Source organism: Echiichthys vipera (genome assembly GCF_963691815.1).
Source record: "Echiichthys vipera genome assembly, chromosome: X".
Classification (NCBI taxonomy): domain Eukaryota; kingdom Metazoa; phylum Chordata; class Actinopteri; order Perciformes; family Trachinidae; genus Echiichthys; species Echiichthys vipera.
The window spans coordinates 31,493,575-31,514,124 of record NC_139825.1 but is presented as its reverse complement, the minus strand read 5'-3'; the positions used below and the strand labels follow the sequence as shown (position 1 = coordinate 31,514,124).

At 40.4% G+C, this 20,550-nt stretch overlaps 1 protein-coding gene across 3 annotated transcripts; it reads right to left on the bottom strand.

Annotated features, from left to right (window-relative positions):
• Nucleotides 1-417: 417 nt before the first annotated feature.
• Nucleotides 418-16,513, bottom strand: LOC310966044 (transmembrane protein 198-like). Of its 3 annotated transcripts, XM_083939840.1 has the most exons (6): nucleotides 16,065-16,513; nucleotides 15,307-15,350; nucleotides 3,718-3,955; nucleotides 2,773-3,348; nucleotides 1,622-1,770; nucleotides 418-1,452 (listed from the first exon to the last, which is right to left on the bottom strand). In XM_083939840.1, exons 3-6 carry the CDS (start codon nucleotides 3,869-3,871, stop codon nucleotides 1,303-1,305), a joined length of 1,029 nt encoding a protein of 342 aa, XP_083795966.1. In that variant the 5' UTR covers nucleotides 3,872-3,955; nucleotides 15,307-15,350; nucleotides 16,065-16,513; the 3' UTR covers nucleotides 418-1,302. The 3 variants fall into 3 exon arrangements, with proteins under 3 accessions (XP_083795966.1, XP_083795965.1, XP_083795967.1); XM_083939839.1 differs by lacking the exon at nucleotides 15,307-15,350; XM_083939841.1 differs by lacking the exon at nucleotides 15,307-15,350 and having other exon boundaries at nucleotides 1,693-1,770.
• Nucleotides 16,514-20,550: the final 4,037 nt, after the last annotated feature.

The following is a 20,550-nucleotide window of genomic DNA, read 5'->3' as shown; positions in this document are numbered from 1 at the left end:
TCATGAATCACACTGGTCTGTGATGACTCATGTGGCATAGATATGTGCCATGATTTTTCTTTTTCTAAGGTAAAACATTTTCTACAATAAAGCGAGACTTGATGTCTGCTGTAAAATTGTTTTTTATTGCAGTTCCCGGTCACCAAAAAAGTGGCTCAGCATTCCCACAAAAATGAGAAAAATATTTTACATTCATTATGATGAAAGGCCAGTCTGTCCCGCATTGTGTTGTCTGCAAAGAAACTTTGGAGGCGCCATGGCAACCCCAAACCAGTCGCAGAGTAGGAAATCCTCCCCATGACCCCTTTATTGCCCATGAAAAATCTAGTGAGTAATGGTGCCGGTGTTGCTAAGCGCCCAGAGAGACAAACAGTGTAATTAATCTCATTCAATCAATGAGTTAAAACTGGTTTTGTATCAAACACATTTATTTATCTTTGAAATTTCTATCAACAGGTATGTACAGATTCAGGTAACAAGTGCATTGTTCCTGCAAAATTCAAACACACAATTGATAATTATTTAAAAATCTACAAATTAACAAACATGCTTTGTTTTTTGTCCTTTTTTTCAACCCTACCATGTACTTGGTCATTATATAAATTAAGTTATAAAAAGTTGACTCCCCAAGCATACACATCAGTCTAAATTCTTCACCTACTGTATTCTGTCAGGAAATACAAACTGTTTTTTTTCTATTTGCACCATTTAGGTTTTGCTTCACTTTGTCATACTCCACGTATAAATCTGCATGTTATGTTTTACTCTCTCACCAAACTCCATCTAAAAAAAATACAGTCGTTTTATTGATAAACTTTCACGAATCCTACGAGCACACAGTTAAACAGGTAAGACAGGTAATAATAATAACACAACACTTCATGGCAATGACTAACTTTTTAAGTACAGTACATGTAAGGTCAAACATATTGCTTTTTCATATTCACTACCAAAACAGAAAGAGGCTCGTACTTACTGTTTATGTATTTAATACTTGATGAGAGGAAACTGAAGGACCTTACGGTGTTAGTATCTGTTTTTAAGTGTTTCTCTGAGAAACACAGTGGTTGCAGTGGTTATATTAGAGCATTCACCAAACAGGTGATGCCTCCTACTTTACCCAGAAAAGCAGCATTCTCTTTCTCCAAACACCCGACTGACGCTCGCCCTCGCTCCAAATCAATTTCAGGGCAGAGTTAACCCTTGGCTGAGGGGAACAGTTCGTTGGCTCTACTCTACGTTAGGAAGACACAGTTGGAGAACCAGAGAGCACTGAGCAGTCCCTTCTTCTCTATGTTTCGCTCAGACTCTGACGACTGGGGTTGTAGCTGTAAGGGGCGCAGTGGACCCGGTGTCATAGTCCATGTCGATCATGGTGTGGTTGGCAGTGCCCAGGCTGCTAAGGGAAGTGCCGGTGCCCATCTGTCTGTCCCGCAGACTTTGCAGGTAGCTCTGAGAACAACAACAACACAGGGAGAGATGAGTGAGGTAAACAAAAATGGTGGCGTCAACTTGAAAAAGATTTCATGGCATCAGTTAAGCTTACTGATGAGATGTAACTGATGCCATAAAAACACAATAATCAGTATCTACAGCACACGCCATGTTGGGTGACACTGACCGGTGCCAGTAGATCCCCAGCGTAACGTTTCACTGGGGTGGGTTTACGACGGTACGTGCCTTCCTGCCCACCTGCCTGCTGTCGCTTCTTGGCGTCCTTCTCTCGGATCCGCATCAGCTGGACTCTCTTCTGTCTCCGACTGATAACGACTACGAGGGGAGGGACAAATCCAAAGGCTTCATTAAACAAATCACAGTCGTTATAGACAAGACTATGAGATACATTAGTGGTAGAAATGAGGTGTTAGTAACATGGAAACTTAAAAAATATATTTATCAATCTGCTTCAAGTACAACTGTGAAAGATGAAAGTAAAAATGTTTTACCCCTACACAAACTTAAGAACATGGATATACAGTATATCTGATTTCTTTAGAGCCAGACAGATATATATCGGTTGGCCGATCCGCCGATATTGATAATCAGCGGTATTGGCGTATATATTTTCTGATATGCATTTAATTTTATTTGTATTTATTCTTAATTTAAATGGTCAATAATTGACTGGTACTGAACATAATGTTTTATTTAACTTTTTTATTTTATTTGTTAATCTCTAGAATTGGTTGAAAATACACAGGGCTCAAAGTTGTCAGGCAACAGAGCAGTTTTAAATTCATTCAAATCCTTTCCTGCTTTAACCCCTGAATGTACATTGTCTGTATAATAATGTTCAATATTCTTTAATAAAGTTTTTTGTCTAAGAAAGCAGCATTCTGAGTACCTTTACAGTAATATCGATGCAAAACCCTCATAGAAAAGTTCTACTTTTATTCCAGCTCAAAAATTCACTACATTACAGTGAATTCTTCCCCTTTAAAATCAATATCGGGCTCAAAAATCCCATATCTGTCAGGTCCTATATTTCTTACAGCTTATGCTCTTCTATTTAAGAAAGCTCCAGATGTGTCTTAGGAGACTGAACAAAATAGCAGTGGTAATGATGAATAAAAAATTATATTCATATTGATCATCACTAGGTAATTTAAACTCACACTCGACACCATTATCAGTATTTAAAAACTACTCTACTGTGAGTAATATTTTATTTAACATGGTTTTCCCACACAGACAAAAACTCAGACAAGGGTCTGGAAGCCCATCCCACAGCCCTACAACAGAACTCAAAGTGTCATGATATTTCCTCCTTACCCTCAGTGTGTGAGAAGCTGTCATCCGTCAGTTTCCATTGGACCAGTACTCCTATGAGGCTGAGGGCGGGCCAGATGCCCAGAATAACCCAGCTGTACCAGCACAGAGGTGGCCTGGGTGTGAGGCGCAAGCATTCATACACATGCATGGCCAAAACCAGCATCTCAACAAAGTAATCAGCACACACTGTCATGATAGCGGCCCCGAACACTGCCGTGGAGAGCATGGTGAAGAGCTTTTGCCACTGCAGAGTCAGCACAGCAAACAGCATGCCTGTTCCCAGAAGTGTGCCCAGTGGGACCCAGACTGTGGTTGGGGTGTAGAACTGGTGAGTGACCAGCAGGGCGGCGAGAGCCAGGAGGAGGCCCAGCAGAAGGCCTGTCATGAAGAGGCCGACGCTTCGTACCAGCATAGTGACCAGGCCGCACAGCAGGCCGATACCGAGGCCAATACCCGCACTGGCCTCAACGCTCAGCTGGGTGTCTAGCACGTGCTCTTTGTGACACAGCAAGAAAATGATGACGGAGCCGAACATCAGACCGGACAGGAACATGACAGCTTTGAAACAGCGGTAACCTAGAAGAGGAGAGAATCAGGAGTTAGAAGGATCCGTGGATAAGCATTTTAGTTTTATATGAATATAAAGTACACAAGGTACAAGCTCAAAAAAGTAGATTTGGACACAGATACAACCAGAAGGTTTCTGTCAAGTGTTTAACAAGAAACAAAAGATGCCGACAAGAACCAGGCTGCAGGGAAAATTAGTAACATCAAGTAAAAGCGCAGGTTTATCCAACTTGATCTGATCTTTAAAGATCTTAAAGGCTGCACTACGGAGCACGTTTATAGCTACAAGTGGCATTTTGATGGTGTGTTATGTCATCACAAAAACATCATTTTCAGCTTCCTTGATGTCAAAGTCTCTGAGCCAGCAGGGATCCTCACCAAAGAAGCAGTAGATGATGCCAAAGAGGCAACACATGGAGCAGATGACGGCTGGGATGACATCATACTTCCTCTCTATCTCCAAACTACAGGTGTCGACATCGGCCGTGCCTGCGCCGGCCCCTCCAGAGCCTAGCCCGGTGGAATCGGCCATTCCTGGAAGAACGTGGGAGGCTGCGGTTCAGGAAAAGGGTGGAACTTCTGCGTTATCTCAAGTCCATCTGAGCAGGTCTGGTGACTGTAAGAGAGGAAATGTTGATGAATGAAAGTGCATGGTATCCTGATCAACACGGAAAACTGAAGTGCTCCAGGGGTAAATGTGAAGTGTGAAACCTTCAGGTCAACTGTGACTTCTTTCCTAGCTGCTCTGTATGTGCAGCTGCCATAGACTCAACAGACAAAGCTATGCGACTGAGTGCAATACTGAATGTCCGGGCATACACACAAGCAGCTCATTCACTCACTATAATCCAGGACCCCTGTTGATCTCTGAACTCCGACAGCTGTAAGTGGTCAGTTATCTGAGAGGAGTAATTGGCTTTACTCTTATCAGTTTTTAACACAATTAAAACAATCTAGTTTTAACTGTCCTTTTAGAATTACAAGGGAAGTAGAAAACAGTCGAGCAATGTTTTCTGTCAGTTATTTTGCAACTTTGGTTTCATGTTAAATTAGTTATTTTTATTATTTTACTGTTACTTATTACACTGCTTTATATTACAGCATGTGACGGTCTGTTATTGCTCAATAACAGAACGTTGCCATGGATGCAGTTCTGATCACAGACTCCGGAGAACCTATATTTTGTGTCAAATTATTGTTTTCTTTAGTGCGTAGCCATTCATTAAGCGGGATAATGTAGAGTGAATGGGTCATTATTGTGAATTAATGACCAGCTTGTTCTACATTATCCCTAACTTGGCACCCTTGCTTATTAAAATACACATACAGTTAATTGATCATTTTACCATTTGGACACAGTATTTATGTCCACAATTACTGATATTATCATCCTGTGAAAACCATGTATCTCCACATGTTGTCTTTTCATTAACTAAGAACAGAAACCATGTTTTCAGCTGTGAAACGGTTTGTTTAGCGTAAAAAAAGTATTTTTTTATCCTCAATTCATAAAGGAACAAGTAATCCTTCAGTTCATCCAAAAGATTCACCAATCATCACCAAATTTGGAGAGATCTGGTTTTAACTGGACAGCAAAAAAACAATATACTATACTATAATTTAAAATGGCATGAAGCCCACCTTTTTAAAAACATCTCTAGTAGTTCTTTGTCATTTCACCTCCAGTGACTTAAAACTTTTCCAGGACCAACTAGAAACTCTTGAAAAACGATATTTGAGTTGGCAGGCCTGTAGAGAGCCACAGAGGGCTGCAGCGGGGCTAAAGGCTTTTGGGTGGACTGCACTTTCTGAGGCTGCTGGCAGGCCTCCTGTATGATCTCACCACAGCGGAGATCCGATTACAGCTCACTCACGTTTTCTACTCGAGACAAACAGTCAGGAACAGTCACTCCTGCCTTTATTCTTTGCTACTTGCCAGATCTTTTTTTCCGCCCTGTCCTGTCCACTACGTCTTCTTCTTTTACAGGAACTTTCCCCACCTTAAATCGATTTCTTCTTTTAAACTGAAATGTGCCTCATTTGTTTTGCCTTTTCTCAGACACTGGGCTGTGGAAGCTGCCTGTGAATTACTTTACATGGAAAAAATGAGAGCCCATTGGAAAGTATCTTTTCTTCTTAAGTCACCCACAGTCTTTCAGTACATATAGCACTCTCCCTCTTTCTGCTTTCCATCAGTGACGACTGTAATGTCTAAATTCTTTGCTGAAAGACAAGACATACCTTTAGGATATGCTTAAATAGCTGAAATTGAGATAATATATACAATGTTTATGCAAATGTATTTGAAGTGGATGCAGAAATGTTCTAATAAACATACCACAAACTGCAGCTACTATCGATTTAAAATTGTCATTGTATATGTTTTATGATAGAGTGGCTTCCCTTTCCCAATTAGAGAGGACTTCTGTAACCCAGAACAAGATAAAAGGTTAGAAAATGTATTGGCAGACACAGGGCGGTCATTGTTATGGGCTTTTGTCTCGCTCTTTGGTCTCATTACTGTGATCTGCTTCTCCATGATGGTGTTGATTCAGTCATATGAAAAGAAGAAGTTGCATTGTAGAACTGTTGAAATGTTAATATGTACTTCCGAAAAGGCATTTATGTTTTAAAAATTAACCAACAAACTTCAGTAGATATACTTCAGTAGATATACTGATTGCCATTGGTTTGCCCCAGAGCATTTTGCTGGAGTCGGCCTTTGTCCAATGTCACATGAAAGCAACACAAGGCCACCTGGTTGGTTTGGATATGAAACACCTGCACCAGCTGGCTTCCTGCAGGGAGCTTCATTATTTGTAGAGCTTTTTGTGACTGACTCTGCTCTCAAGTTTAAAAAAAATAAATAAAAAAGGGTCTGATTATTCTGTAGTTTCAAAGCTTAATGGACAACATGTCAAATAGTAAATACAGCTTTGTACAACATTTTGAAGGTAGCTAAAATAACACATGTGACACAGTATCTTAGTTTTTACGGTAATAATTTTAATTGGACACTAACAAGATTTTCCCACAACTTCCTCTGTTACTTCTGATGAGCCATGACTTTGGATAGATGTTTTGGGGCCTATTGAAATTAGTTAAACCATGAATAAATCATTAGTGCTCATAGAAAATTCCAGTCTCTGCTCCAGTTTTCTCCCCTCTACCACCTATCATATTTTGTTGCTGTTAAATCTTATATTGCAATTAATAAAAACCTTGTTTTGTTTACCAGCATAGCACTATGTGTGAATATGTCAACACCATTTTAGCAGTAATTAACTTAACTCTACACACTCAACCATATATCTGTGAGTCTACCTCATGTTACTCCTCTGTGAGTCACAATGGTGTCCTATGTCTAGCAGGCTTGGGAGTCCTTGCTGCTGTGGGAGAATAGAGCCATTATGGGGCAAAACAAAGACTCTGAGGCCCATGCTGTGACCTCTAGTGGCACTCAGAGGAAACCATGAGGACAAAAAAAGAGACCACATAAAGATGGCTGCCAGCACCAAGGAGACTGGTAGATCCTGGGTGTTTGCTGTAAGTATTTGCCTTCAGAGGGCTGTTGAGTGATGGAGGGAGGGGGTCCTAACTCGAAACAGAACTATCTGTCTTAATGACTAAGCTCTCTGGAGGCCCCAAAACCTTGCAATGCTTCCTCCTGGCTGAATTCTCTACAAGCATAAGTCGCCTAGCAACTAATGCAATACAAGTCAATAAGACCAGCCACGCTGCCAGCTGTGTGACTGTACTTACTTAAAGGTATAATATGTGAAAAGTATCGCTTACAGTTAGACGAGGTCGAGCAAGCTAGAGAGCAAGTGAAGAGAGTGAGCGCCGTTCAGTGAAGACAAAGCAGTGAATCTGAGGAATAAAAACGTATTTTCTGACAGGGACGACAATCTTTTTCAGCAATTGAGCTCTGTAGCAGAAACGGTTCATAATGGCTTGTGTTATTATTTGTTTGTGCAAAGTGAATACAATTTGGTCCTGTAATGTACTAACTTCCTTAATAGCCTCTTGAATTCATCCTGACAGTCTTCCATGCTAAAATTAGCTAATTAGCACAAAACACACACAACTGTCATCTTTTTTTCTCTCCATATTTTTAATGAACAATATTTAAATTCAGACCTGATTATATTGCTCAATAAAAAGTCAGAGGATTGCCAAAGTGAGTAGGATTCTTCCACCTGGGATCATAAATGTCTGTACAAAATTTTATGGATAGCTATCCAATACATGTTTTCAGTCCAGACTTAAGTGGTGGACAGACCAACTGACAAAAACTTTAATTTCCAGCATGGACTAGCTTGACCAGTAGAGGCTTGACAAGTGTTGAACCTCTTTACACAAAAATAAAATAAAAGCCTTCGGGAGTTTCACTTACATTTACTTAAGAGGCAGTAGGTGGGTAGTGTCCATTAACACACAGTAAGCACAAGATGCAGGTGAGCTATTGAATTATTTTACAAAAACTTGCTCAGGAGTATATTCACTCCTGAATAAACACTGTGGGGGGCTGAGTAGCCCAGGTTTGAGTGCTCAGCTGCCGGGGAACAGGCAGGACCGACTACAAGTTCCCCACATAGCTAATTTGGGTGTGTTTAATGAAGGGGTGGGAGTGTGTGATTCCAGCCAAGGATTCTGCGAGTGCTCCTCAGAGTTGACAGCCAGGGCCAGCTGAGAAGCTGAGAAGCTGAAAACCTGTGGTGTTATGACCTGGCTGTTTGACAGCATCACTTGGAAGACTCTACCAAGAATGTAGTGAGATGCACTGGGGTCTGTGCTTTACAGTTGCAGCCATAAATCCTGCCACCTTCAGCTGAACACCCCAGCCAGCTGAAACACTGATCAGGTCTAGACAACGGAGCCGTGGTAATAAAGCTAACTGTCAAAGTGGGGGGTATTAAAATAGATGCCATATAACACTGAATAAACATGGATACATTTACGCTCATCGTCACAATAACATCTGCTGTCACTCTGCATCATATTGAGCAAGACATCGTATGGATCTCTATTAAGTTTCCTGTCTCTCCATAGCAGGAAGCTCGGGACCAGATGAGGAAGTGGAACATCAGCTTTCAGCAGGAACTGACCTTTGTGTTTGTGACACGGAGCAGACAGGAACTAAAAGCTGGATCATCAACACTCAAACATCACGTTACCTCAACAACACTGAAACTAGATTTCAAATGAGAATCTGGGACTGGGAAACACGACGCAGCTACCTAGAATACAGCACTGCTGCGAAAGAATACATTGCCAAACAACTTTGCCAACCTTGCAATATGATGAAAACAAGCTGGTAATCTGTTTGGCACGCAGGTTAATCTACATATAACACTTGCCTTTGTGTATAAGTGCTACTGGATTGAAACGGCGTCTGTACTTGGTGTGCTGTAACAACTTGCATAATGAACAAAGCGTCACATGACAGTCAGTTTACACTTTTTTACAGACTTTGAATGCTCTTAGGTTTTGTAATTCTTATTGATACAGTCTCAGTCTGAGCTCCATGCATTCACATTCAAATCAAAATGATGCACTGATCATGAATGTACCAATCTATGCAGACATTATATCGACCAACCAATGCTTCAAAGTGCCACTACTCTACAGTCACACTCCTGTTGAGGAAACCCTTTAGTTTTTAATTCAGCTTTATCTTTCCCCACTCACACTTTCTTACAGCCGAAAAACACACACAGACAGGTTGTCCTTAAATCACAAGGTTGGTGGTTCGAATCACAGCTCCTTCTGTCCGCATTTTTAAGTGTCCCTGAGTAAAACAATGAACCCCAAGTTGCTCCCAATGGGCAGGCCAGCGCTTTTCATGGCAGCTTGGCCACCATCGCTTTAAAAATGTGTGTGTGAATGAGAACCAAATTGCAAAGCGCTTTGTCTGGTGGGGTAGAAAGAATATATAAATGCAGCCATTAACCATCAGCTGCTTAACCCAAAGCCATTTCATAAATTTACCAGTACACAGGCAGCTCTCTGAAAAGATGTGACACAAAAATGTGCACTTGGATAATGCACGGATCTTTCTTGAACAAAAAAAAATCTGTACTTTAGTACTCAGCAGTTTTGCAATCTCAGAGTTTCAAAATTTAAGAATTGTATGCAAAACCATTTACCCCAAATGTTGACTCAATCCACCAACTTAGTTTTGCACACAGCACAGTTAAAGTTCCCTTATTTTATAGAGACACAGTTGGCAGCTGTTCAAATGAAGCACACTCTGGCTCCATGTGCATTTCTCTTTTTTATTATACAGATGATGTTTCTGCCCCAAGGCCTTCTTCAACAATCATCTTGATCTTGAAGGGGCAAAACGTCTTGAGGGCCAAAACGTCATCTGAATAGTAAAAGAGAGAAATGCATATGGAGCCAGAGTGTGCAACACTTTTCCCCTACTTTTTGTACTGTAATTTGTGGGTCACAGTTTGAAATTAAATCAACAAATATTCTTTCAAATGCAAAAGTACTCGTCCCTAATAATATATAGCAATATAATTGACTTGTGTATATATGCAAAACCAGTGTAATGAATGAAAAGGATCCCTGTATCATTGTATCTGGGAATGCAAAGAAAAGAAAGGAGTTTTGGAAAGAAGTAAAACATATGGACAGAATCACCGCTGTAGGTGTCCCTCTGGAACCTAAGATTTACATTTTGAACTTGTACCCTTCAAACTTAAAAAGAAGGAAGACAGAATATAAACTTGCAGACATTTGTATCCTGCAAGCCAAAATGCTTACAGCTCTTTATTGGAACAAAACAAATAGACCAAGTATTAAAGTATGGATAAACAAAATGGCTTCATGTATGGTATTAGAGAAGATAATTTACATGTTGCAAAAAAAGTGTTTGAGGAAATGTGGAAATCTTGTATAACATTCCTTATAAATCGAAGCATTAGAGATACCCTGACATGAGGAAACAATCTTACACTTTCTTAAAAATAATAAACTAGCCTATCACTTATGAGACAAGAATGGCATTGAGAGTGCAGACATATTTTTTGTGTAATTTTTATTTTCTATCTTCTGTTTTTTATATGTATTTTGGTACTGCTGTGTTGTTGCTGTTTTTGTGTGGGTTTATGTCACCTATTATTTTATTAGTAATACGTTATTATAGGCGTAATGTTTTGTTATCATGTTATGAAGAAGGGTCTGGGGAATTCGGGTGGGGGAAGTCGGAACATTGTTTGTCTTTGTCATCTGTATTAAAAAAGAAAAAATGTTTATGTCATTCTTTTTAAAACCTGACTTAAAACGATGATGGGGCATTATCAGATGTTATATTTTCGCCTCCACGTGTTATCTCCACTGGTCTCCACACTGTATTCTTACCTCTTGGTGCCTCGTACCTTTTGTTAAAGGAAAGGGGCGAGAGAATCCTGCATGCACATAACCTTACAACTTTTATTTCCTTATCGAACTGGAAAATTCAGCTCACATGTGATCACATGCGAACCAGGCCACAGTTTGTATAGTTAACGGTTCGGTTCAGTCTCTAACTACAACCCTCGGTGTATGTTACGTTTCTACATTATAGTTGTTCAAGTGACAACATGTCAGTCACAAGTCTCACTGGTACTTGTAGGACATTAACTGAAGTCTCCTATTTCCGAATAAAGATCAAGTTCATAATTCTCGCAGCCAAATAGTCTGCCCTCTGGCCATGGACCCCAATGGTCACTTGTTGCAATATTTCATTAGTGGTATCTAACTTCTTTTTCCCTCATAATCTCTCAATCTCATGCCTGACTTGAGTCTAAACAAAAGAGCCCTTTCAACTTAAATATGCAGAGAGCTACTTATAGAGCGGCATGTAAAAAAAACACACAATGAGGAGCCTTTTGAAGAGAGTCACATGTCAATGCTGTACATTAGTAAAGGTCATTAACATAGTAAAGACTAATATCTAATGCATACAGACACTGAGTAAACACTCTATGCTGCAGTAAGTTGGATTTGTGACTGAGCAGCAGAGGAAGGAGTGAACAGCGTGTGCAGCAAGGAGGGGCAGTTCCACAACGTTCTATTAGGGTTTGTGGTGGAGGCAGCATTTAGTAGGCAGTGCGGTGCAGTCTGATGTCCATATGTTAGTGAGAGCATGACAGTAAAGCACTGTGTATCAGACAATATATGCTGTTGAGGCACACTAGGTTGGCATAGAGCAGAAGTGGCCTTGAGCATGACACTGACGCCCAACCAGTTCCAGGAGTGTTCTGTATAAAGTCGAGCTGGAGGATGTCAGTGGGGCTGTACGATGATGTATGTTGTTTAGTTCTTATCAAACTTACATTTTTATTTCTTTTCACAGGAAGTTGGTGTACAGGAAACAGAGTTGCTAAGGAAGACTGCGAAAACAAAATCAATTAGGCTATTGATTGAATTGTGATACTTTTACATAGATTGTGATCTTACATAGATCCTTTTGCTGTAGTGGCAGAAAGGAGAGTCAGAAGACAGTAGCGGTTCAGACCTCCATGCAGTGCCTATATAAGTCTGCAGCTCTATCATTTAAAGCAGCCATTTAACCCTCTTTGTCAAATTCCACTTGACAATAATTGTACCTCCTACAGCGATCTCACGAGCCTAAAATATCACATGTCCTTCATTTTCCAAGCCAACTGAACACCCTTCTCATGTCATAACTATAACCAATGTTTAAAGTGCTATAAGTAGCGTATGGATGCATGTTGGAAAATGACTGGTATCAGCTTGTATGTGGTTTTCATGTGACAATGGGGTTTTTTCTTTCACCCAGGAGTCTCCAAATCCTTCCGTCTCTGAGTCTAACTACAAACTCAGGTCGCTACTCAGCCATCGTTCTTCTTTCAGTTAGCATTGTTGTCATTTAAAGAGATTTTTTATGGGGGTTGTATGAGATCCTTTCCATAGCCAGTGTTATACTTACAGTAGATGACAGATAGTACAACGCTAGTTTGGAGAAGCATCAGCATAACTTTACGGTGCACTGTGTTACGCCGCAGATCAGCCTTTCTGCGGTTTATGGAATAAACAAAAACAAAAAAATAAAAGAGTGATCATGACAGCGGCAGTGAAATGCTATTCGCTCTGGAGACAAGAGGATTCCTTCATGAGTCTCAGAAGAAGAACTTTTGCAGAGGGAGACTGAGCGGCCGAAAGAGAGAGGGGAAACTCAACATAGCATACATTTAAACTCAAATGGGAAAAACGTTCAAAGTGCTGTCCTCATCCACATCAGTACATTGTTTGGCTTCTGTGTCTTTACTCCTGCCTGCTTCTTCAACCCGGGGCATGCTAACCGTCATAGCGTAGGTGACACACTGACTGTGCATAAGTACCGCTTACAACCCCACTTCAAAAAAGCTGAACTAGCCTTTGAGAAGTTCACAGGAAGACAGGATCAATGGCATTTGATGGTGAAAGCAATAACACCTTTACTTTGTAATGAATTCGCTAATAGCTCCCTTTAACTACATTAAAAACAACAAAGACATGAGTAATACACTTTTGTAGAAGAAGTGAAAGTCACGGCAGCAGCGGCCTCCATATTAGATAGTCACAGCAATGACAGTAGTACAGATTATACACACAGCTCTTCCATAATACTACATCATAACCAGCTTATTAGAGTCACTCCTCTGTGATTTGGAGTATGGACAGATGCAGGAAGCCTGAGCATGTGGTCAGACAGAGCTGGAGTGCTAACCCAACATCTCATCCCATCAACTGTGTCATTGTGAAACTGCATTTGCAACGGCTTTGATCGACAGCTAACAACAGAGGAGAAGCCGAGTATACATGAATACTCATGTTTGCACTATATATACTACTGATAGAATGACAAAATTGTGTTAGAGTAACCACAGTAAGCATTTGAGTTCATCTTTTTCCGCTGGTACCACAGTTGAAAGTGAAACTAGAATTGTCCCAATTTCTAATATGGGCGCTAAGACAGCTTTAGCCAAAGCAATTTGTTTTATAATGTAAACTAAGAAGAAGAGTGTGTTTAATTTTTACTTTATTTTTACTTTATGGTACAAAATAAAGTCAACCAATGTCCCCATCTTTGAACTGCAAACAGAGATTGCCAATACCTTAATTAAAGGAATAAACCTTAGCCTATGGATTTGTTAGTTTTAAGAGAAAAAAAAACATTTGTGTTTAAAGAAGAAAGCTGATCCAAAAACAGTAATTACCCAAACTTTAAAATTAAAATGTGTCCTCATAAAATTAATTCTTGATTTGCTTTGCGGGTTAGCTGCTTCTACCGTACACACTCTCTCCCTAACATTACTTTCCTTAAAAAGCTCGGCTCACAGTACAATGAAGTGTGCTTAATTGTTGTCAGCCTGCTGTTAGCATAAGACAAAAATGAGACCCCTAGGTCCGCGCTAATTAAAAGGCACCGTGCAAAACAACATGTGCAGTGTAACTTTCATCGACCCCTGCTCTTCATGCCTCCTTTTCCTGCCTTCTCTCTTTCCCAACAGCAAGGACGGGCTTCCTCTGCGCCTTTTCAAAAGGGGCAAAACCATCTGGTGCAGGCTGACAGAGTAGGTCAAGTAGATGGGGGGGTGTAACTACAGACTGCACTTCCCAGTAAAGACAGGACCTGCAGGCTGTCATCACAAGGCCCAAAAGCCCAAGAGGCACTCCCACCCTGAATCACACAGCAGAACCGCAGGGCAAGGGCTTCTTGCACGCTACATGGGCCATAAAGGGACATGAAATGTTTGCCTTACATCAGTGGTTCTTAAACTTTGTATGTGACGTCACACCTCAATAAATATCAGGCTCTCTCAAGAACCACCACTAAGACCAGTGTTAAATACAGCAGCGTAGACCGAAACTATTCAGCTAAAGACAGGAAGGTTTATCATAATCAGAAGGTTATTTGTTGTTGACTGTCTTCAGCCACGCTGTATGAAGGGCAGCATCAGAACTGACATGTCAGTGTTTTGAACCAATCATTTTACCTCTGCTCACCATCTTCAGCCACAGTTTAGCTCGTAACTCTGCTCTAATTACATGACTGAACTATTTGATCAAACAAACCAAGAGGTGTCATTGATTTCCTCCCTTTCAGTTACCTTTTATTCTTAAAATGTGTCTGACACACTGTAGTAACCTTTCACAGCTAGGGCTGCAAAGGGACGGCACACTTTTGGTGAATTGCTGGAAACTTTCAAGAAACTAAAATATGACAGGAAATGCTAAACTTAGTTAAATCACAATCCAAGGATCCCAAAGTATTTTCTTAGTATTATATAAATTTAGCAATCAAAGTTTCCTTTTTTTAGGAGTTTCATTCAAGAACCCCCAGAGAGAGCCTGAGTGCCACTAGTGGTACAAGTGCCACAGTTTGAGAAACCAGTGGTTTACACGATGATGGCTGTTTCCGTAAAGTTATGCTTATTCACAGACACTATGGGGTGAATATAAAGAACAAAGAAATACAAGTTGTTTCTTTAAGTGTTCAGATTCTTCAACAATGTGCTGCATGTGCCATATAACTGGATATTTAAAAGAAACAGATAAGACAGATTTTATATGTATATAAATATATATTTTTCTGTTTGTTAAAGAGCTGCAGGCCATAGACCATCTTCAACTGGCAAAAACTTTCACATAACTCACTAAAAAACCAAGAGGCAGTGCTGATCCAGGCACAGTGCTAGGGGATATTTTGGTCTGAATGTTTGGTCCAGTGCACAACAATAAAGCCTTTATTATCCTGGATCATTATGTCTTTGTGTCCTCAGAAGGCTGAATGATAAAACTGAATTATGCGCCTCAAGTGTAAAATACTTTAAAGGGAGGGGAGCAGTCATGGAAGCTGCTACGTGTTATTACAAACATTTCCAGCTGTTGAGTTTGGCACTGGTCAAGTCAGGATCTGAGGGGGGAAAGCTCAACTTGGGGTGACCAGACGTCCCGTTTTTTAGTTACCTGTCCCCGGCTACTGCTGTCCCCGGAAATGTCCCAGGTTTTCACTGTGACAGAAAGATCCGAAAATGGAATAAAGGAAAAAATGAATAAACGTAAACGTTGACCAAACGACATAGAGGTGTGCACCCTACACAGACTAAAGCCAAAGTGGTTTAACATCTCCAGGTCAGAAGATAAGGAAGAATAATAGTTTTAAGTTTTGTAAAAGAAAAAATCGTTAAAAAATCATAAAACATTGAAAAAGTATTCAAAAACAAGCCTTGTGATACATGAGGAATACTAGTCTTTATGTTACACAAGTGGTTTGACATATCCAGGTCAAAAATCATTATAAAATCATAAAATATATATATATAATTAAAAAACAAAGCCATGTGGTGCATGAGGAATATTAGCCTTTATGTTGCACAAGTGCTTGATATAATTCAATGAAATGGTTTGAATGCATAATAGTTTGTTATTCTGAATATCAAATGAATGTTGAATATCAAACTGACTTAATACTGGTCATGTTTTGGAGGTTTTTTCGCCTCTGAACCAAAAATGTCCCCGGATTTTGCCTCATAAATCTGGTCACTTTAGCTCAACTACAATCATCGGAATAATGAATATAGCCCGGAGTTAACTCAACTCAAGTCCACCGTCAGAGAAAAGCAGAAACCTCGGGGCTCAAAACTAAGAGTTTAGTCTACTTGTGCCATCATCTGCAACACAAAAGGTTAAGTTTCTTAAATGAGTAAAAGTGGTTTTAAACTCACCAATAAGCCCGTGTGCTCTTGAGTTGTGACGTTAACTTCTCCTTGTCAAACAGGAAAAACACCCCACCATTCACTGACACAAAAACGGCGGTAGGGTACCAGGGAAAACCGGTTTTCTCCCACCTTCCTACTAGGTTCTTTTAAAACTCATAGCCGGCATTAAACCGACAACAACGGCATCGTTATGTGTCTAACCCCGGCCTCGGACACACGTCTGGAGCGCGGTGAGGAGGTCAGTTAGCTCCCGTTCTTCTCCGCGGAGCCTCGGTCCCTCACTCAACTTCGTGTCTACATTAACCGTTCAAGTTCCCGTCGACACCAAACTGCTCCAGAGTCCTCCTCCTCCCTAACGACCGTCCCTCTCTTACCTTCCCCACTCCTTTTCTCTCTCCGCTGAAGTAAACGCCACTTTTTAAAAAAACAAAGGAGAAAAGGGTTGTTTTTTTCCCCCTCCGAGGCAATCCCCCCTCTCTGCCTCCATCCGAGTCGGCAGTTGGGCCGTTGGAGCCCCGAGCGAGAGGAGGGGTGAGGAGGAGGGGTGAGGGGGACCCAGCAACAGATGAGGCCCGACCGTAGTCTGTACAAAAGGGCCTACGCTCCTGTAACAAACTCTTTCAATTAACTGAGGTTGCTTTTAATTATTTAAACTAGTTCCACATTCAAGAAATACCAAAAGAAGCCACAGACAGTTAATTTACACTAAACATCAATGTATCCAGAGGGGGTTCTAGAGTCTGTCGGGGCCCTGGGCAAAACTACACAGGGGGCCCCTCGAACCAGCGCTCATCACCATTCTGTTAATAATATAATAATAACTTTATTTGTATAGCAACATCAGTTTACAAAGTGCTTTGGCATAACACAAATTAACTGCACACATAAATACAGTATAAGCAAAACAAACAATAATAATAATAATAATCAGTGGTTCTTAAATTGTGTACATGACGTACCACCTCAGTAAATTTCAGGCTCTCTCAAGAACCACCACTAAGACCAGTGTTATATAAACTATTGAGCTACGGACAGGAAGGTTTATCATAATCAGAAGATTATTTGTTGTTGACTGTCTTCAGCCACGCTGTATGAAGGGGCAGCATCAGAATTGACATGTCAGTGTTTTAAACCAATCATTTTACCTCTGCTCACCATCTTCAGCCACAGTTTGAGAACCAGTGCAATACGGTACAACAAAACCTTGCTAAGAAAGAATGAGAATAATGAGATAAAAGGATAAAAAGACAGCATCACAGGAAGGCAAGTCTATAAAAATGAGTTTTAAGAAGTGATTTAAAAGAGGATTTTGTGACATTATGAATAATCTGACAACACAAAAATGTGAAATATGAACACCTTTTAAATTCAAAAGTGCACATTTTAGTTATTTTCAGAGTAAGTTATTTTCAAAATATGAAAACAAACATAATTTAAACATATTAGTATGAAGAACAATAAAAACTTGAGTGGAGTCAGGTGGAGCCACCTTAGGGAGGTCAGGTCTCCTAAGCCGTTTCTCAACCTGCGTTCTTGTCTGTACTTGTGGTCTGGTGGGCGAATAATAGTCCGCATCTCGCCAAGTATGGCCCAAACCACCCATTTTGTCGAGGATGCATCGGAGGTATCCCAGAATGCATTGCACATTAATGGTCGTACTGCGTCCTCCCGTCCTCTGGAGTCTGGACTCCCGAGTCGAACTTGCCATGTCTGAACTTCGTATTGAGAAACAGCTCTCGTGTCATTACAAACTTTGACATTGCCACTGCTGTAGTTTAGATTTTCAACCCTCGGGGGGCCCCCTATCCAGCTGTTAAGTCTGACGTACTGCCCTTTCAAAGAAACAAGATTTCCAGGTCCAAACGCTTCATTGAAACAAAACAGACACAGCGGCTGAACATGTGAACAATTACGATCACCTCTTTCGTCAGTTTGACACCTTTTTCATCCACGTGAAAGAGGTAAAATGACAATTACGTTGTTTTTTTAAGAACTCAGATTTGTTCAACGACAGGGAACACGGCACTGCGGCGTTATAGAAATACCCAGAAATCATATTTTGAAAGGGCGTTACATTGCACCTTAACAGCCGAATTGAGTCCCGAGCGGTTGCCTGCCTTGTCTGCTGGTAAACAGCGCCTCTGCTTGTATTTGTGCCGTTTTTCCCCTACGTCCCATTTGAGAACACATTTAAGGCTACAGCTGACATAATTAACGCCCACATTAGCTTAATTACAGCTGTAATTTAATTAAGGATTGGCTACAGTGGTAGCAAATGTTATAACAGTAGGTACCATTTATAAAAGGTTATAAGGGAGCGTGTCTGTGTTCCCTCAGATTAATGAGAAAATTATGTGGAGTGTTTGTGGGCTGAGGGAAAACAGGGATGACCCCGTCTTGTGTTGGTGTTTATCCGCCTAGCTTTGTGTTGATAGACCTTTAGTTTAGTTTATCAAGTAACCCACTCAAAGGGACCTCTGGCCTTCTGGAAAAGTGCTGACTAAGCTTTCTTGACTCCATTTATTAAGAAATTATTAGAAAAATAGAAACCTGTGAGCCTTATTAATCACTTAACATTTTTAACTGCAGACTTAATGACATGTAGGCTAACCTAATACTATTAATGATAAAGATTTTCTACAAACTGGCAACCCAAAAGTTGTTCTTATTATAACTGATCGATAATGATTGCAGTTTAACTTTTATTAAATCACAAAATTTAATGTCTTTTTATAAGTGGTACAGACGTGATATATTAGGCTTCAGACAAGTTGTAGCCTCGATATTACAGTTGAATTCGCTTTCTTCTCCTATTTCTTGTATTCAGTCACACAATCAGGAGGGTTGGGAATTTGCTGTGTTTAGAGCGTAACAACTGGCGACACAGGACCCTGTGGATTGTGTTGGTACATTCAAAAGGAATGAGCTACAGCTGTGAGTGCTGAGACTGTAGGAGCACTTCATTCACACCACAGGGTCTACTGGAGGAGGAGGGGTGTGTATGTGTGCCAGGGATTTATATATTTAAAGCCACGACCATAGACTGCGTGTCCACCACACTAACAGATCAACAACTACACCCACAGGTGTTCAGTCAACATTCACATGTGATCATTTTATGATCTGTTCAGGGAGGTTTAACCTGACTGAGCATATCATAAAGATGATTATTACTTTGATAAGGCTTGTAGGTTCCCATATGAACTTCCTGACACGCATAGAACAGTAATTACGCTAAAGGCTATGAGTGTTATTGTGTTGCACAATCCAAGTGAGTTCTGGGGAAAAATGAACTGTGACAAACAAATCAGGTATTTCCTCCACCCCTCAGAACAAATACATTTCCCTAAGAATTTACCTAAATTAGACTGTGCTCCAAGCCGACTTACAGCAGCAAAACAACCCATTTGGGGACAAGTTCTCTGAGACTGGGTTTAGATTCACTTAAACACATGGTAACATATGATTTCTATAACTTCCCGCAGCTTTTTAAATTAAGTTAGATCTTCATTTTCACAAACATCTTGGTCTCTATTTGCTGAAAGTTTGAATGATCTAATGACTGTATAATGCATCTGCTGACAACATTTATATGTTTCATGCTTGGGGCGTTTATGTTCTGGTTTCAAAGCAATGAGTCATCCCTGTAAATTCACTATACATGTCCAAGGGTGGTTTAGATTACCACACAGATTCATATTGGAACAGTTCTCTGTGCAAAGGAAGTGATATACCTTTAATCTTGGTTTTGTGAACTACGCCCACCCACCATTGTGCTCACATGCTTAACTCACAGCAGTATCTGTGGATTGTCAGGTCTGCTTGTGCCTCAGTGGGATGGGGGCACAGCAGATGCTGTGACAGGAAGTAACTAACATGGTCCAGATGTGGGGACAAGAGACCACCTCCGACACAGCTGCAAAACGTGGACTACAGGCAGCGACGGTACACATACAAGAGGTTCCCTGTATTGAAGAAAGCTCCATCAAAAGACATTTGATCATTTTATCTTTGCTGAAGTGTAAGACAAAGGTGCACAGACTTTAATGTCCTCATTGTTACTGCGTGTCTCACTACAGATGTACTGTAGAATACTTATTACTTATCAGTTTTACATTTTAAATGCTATATAATATACTAAAGAGTTCAAACAAGATATTCTGGATACAGTTATTCAAATAATTCTTTCACTAATTCTCAAATGGCAATAGATCAACAGTTAAGTGCCCTCTAGTGTTTAAAATGATGCAGTGCAACAAAGTGACAAAACAAAAGCTGCCAGTGAGAAACTTTCTTTGTCACTTTTATTATTATTAAGTAGTCATGAATTTGACTATGAAATCCAAAAGGTGTCATTGAAAAATGTCCGAAAAGTACAACAAAGTGCAACTTTAACAAAACGTCACGCTAAGTAAGCTTTCATGAGCAAAGATAAATGTATTATAAATGAAATACTGTGATGCCAATCCTTCACATGGTTTCCATGCTGAGA

Excerpts from the sequence above, each read along its gene's own strand:
- LOC310966044 (XM_083939840.1), bottom strand. The coding sequence starts at position 3,871 with ATGGCCGATTCCACCGGGCTAGGCTCTGGAGGGGCCGGCGCAGGCACG. Across the intron at positions 1,771-2,772 it reads CAGCTTCTCACACACTGAGG|TCGTTATCAGTCGGAGACAG; the intron begins GTAAGGAGGAAA and ends CTCCCCTCGTAG. Across the intron at positions 1,453-1,621 it reads CTGGGGATCTACTGGCACCG|AGCTACCTGCAAAGTCTGCG; the intron begins GTCAGTGTCACC and ends TGTTGTTCTCAG.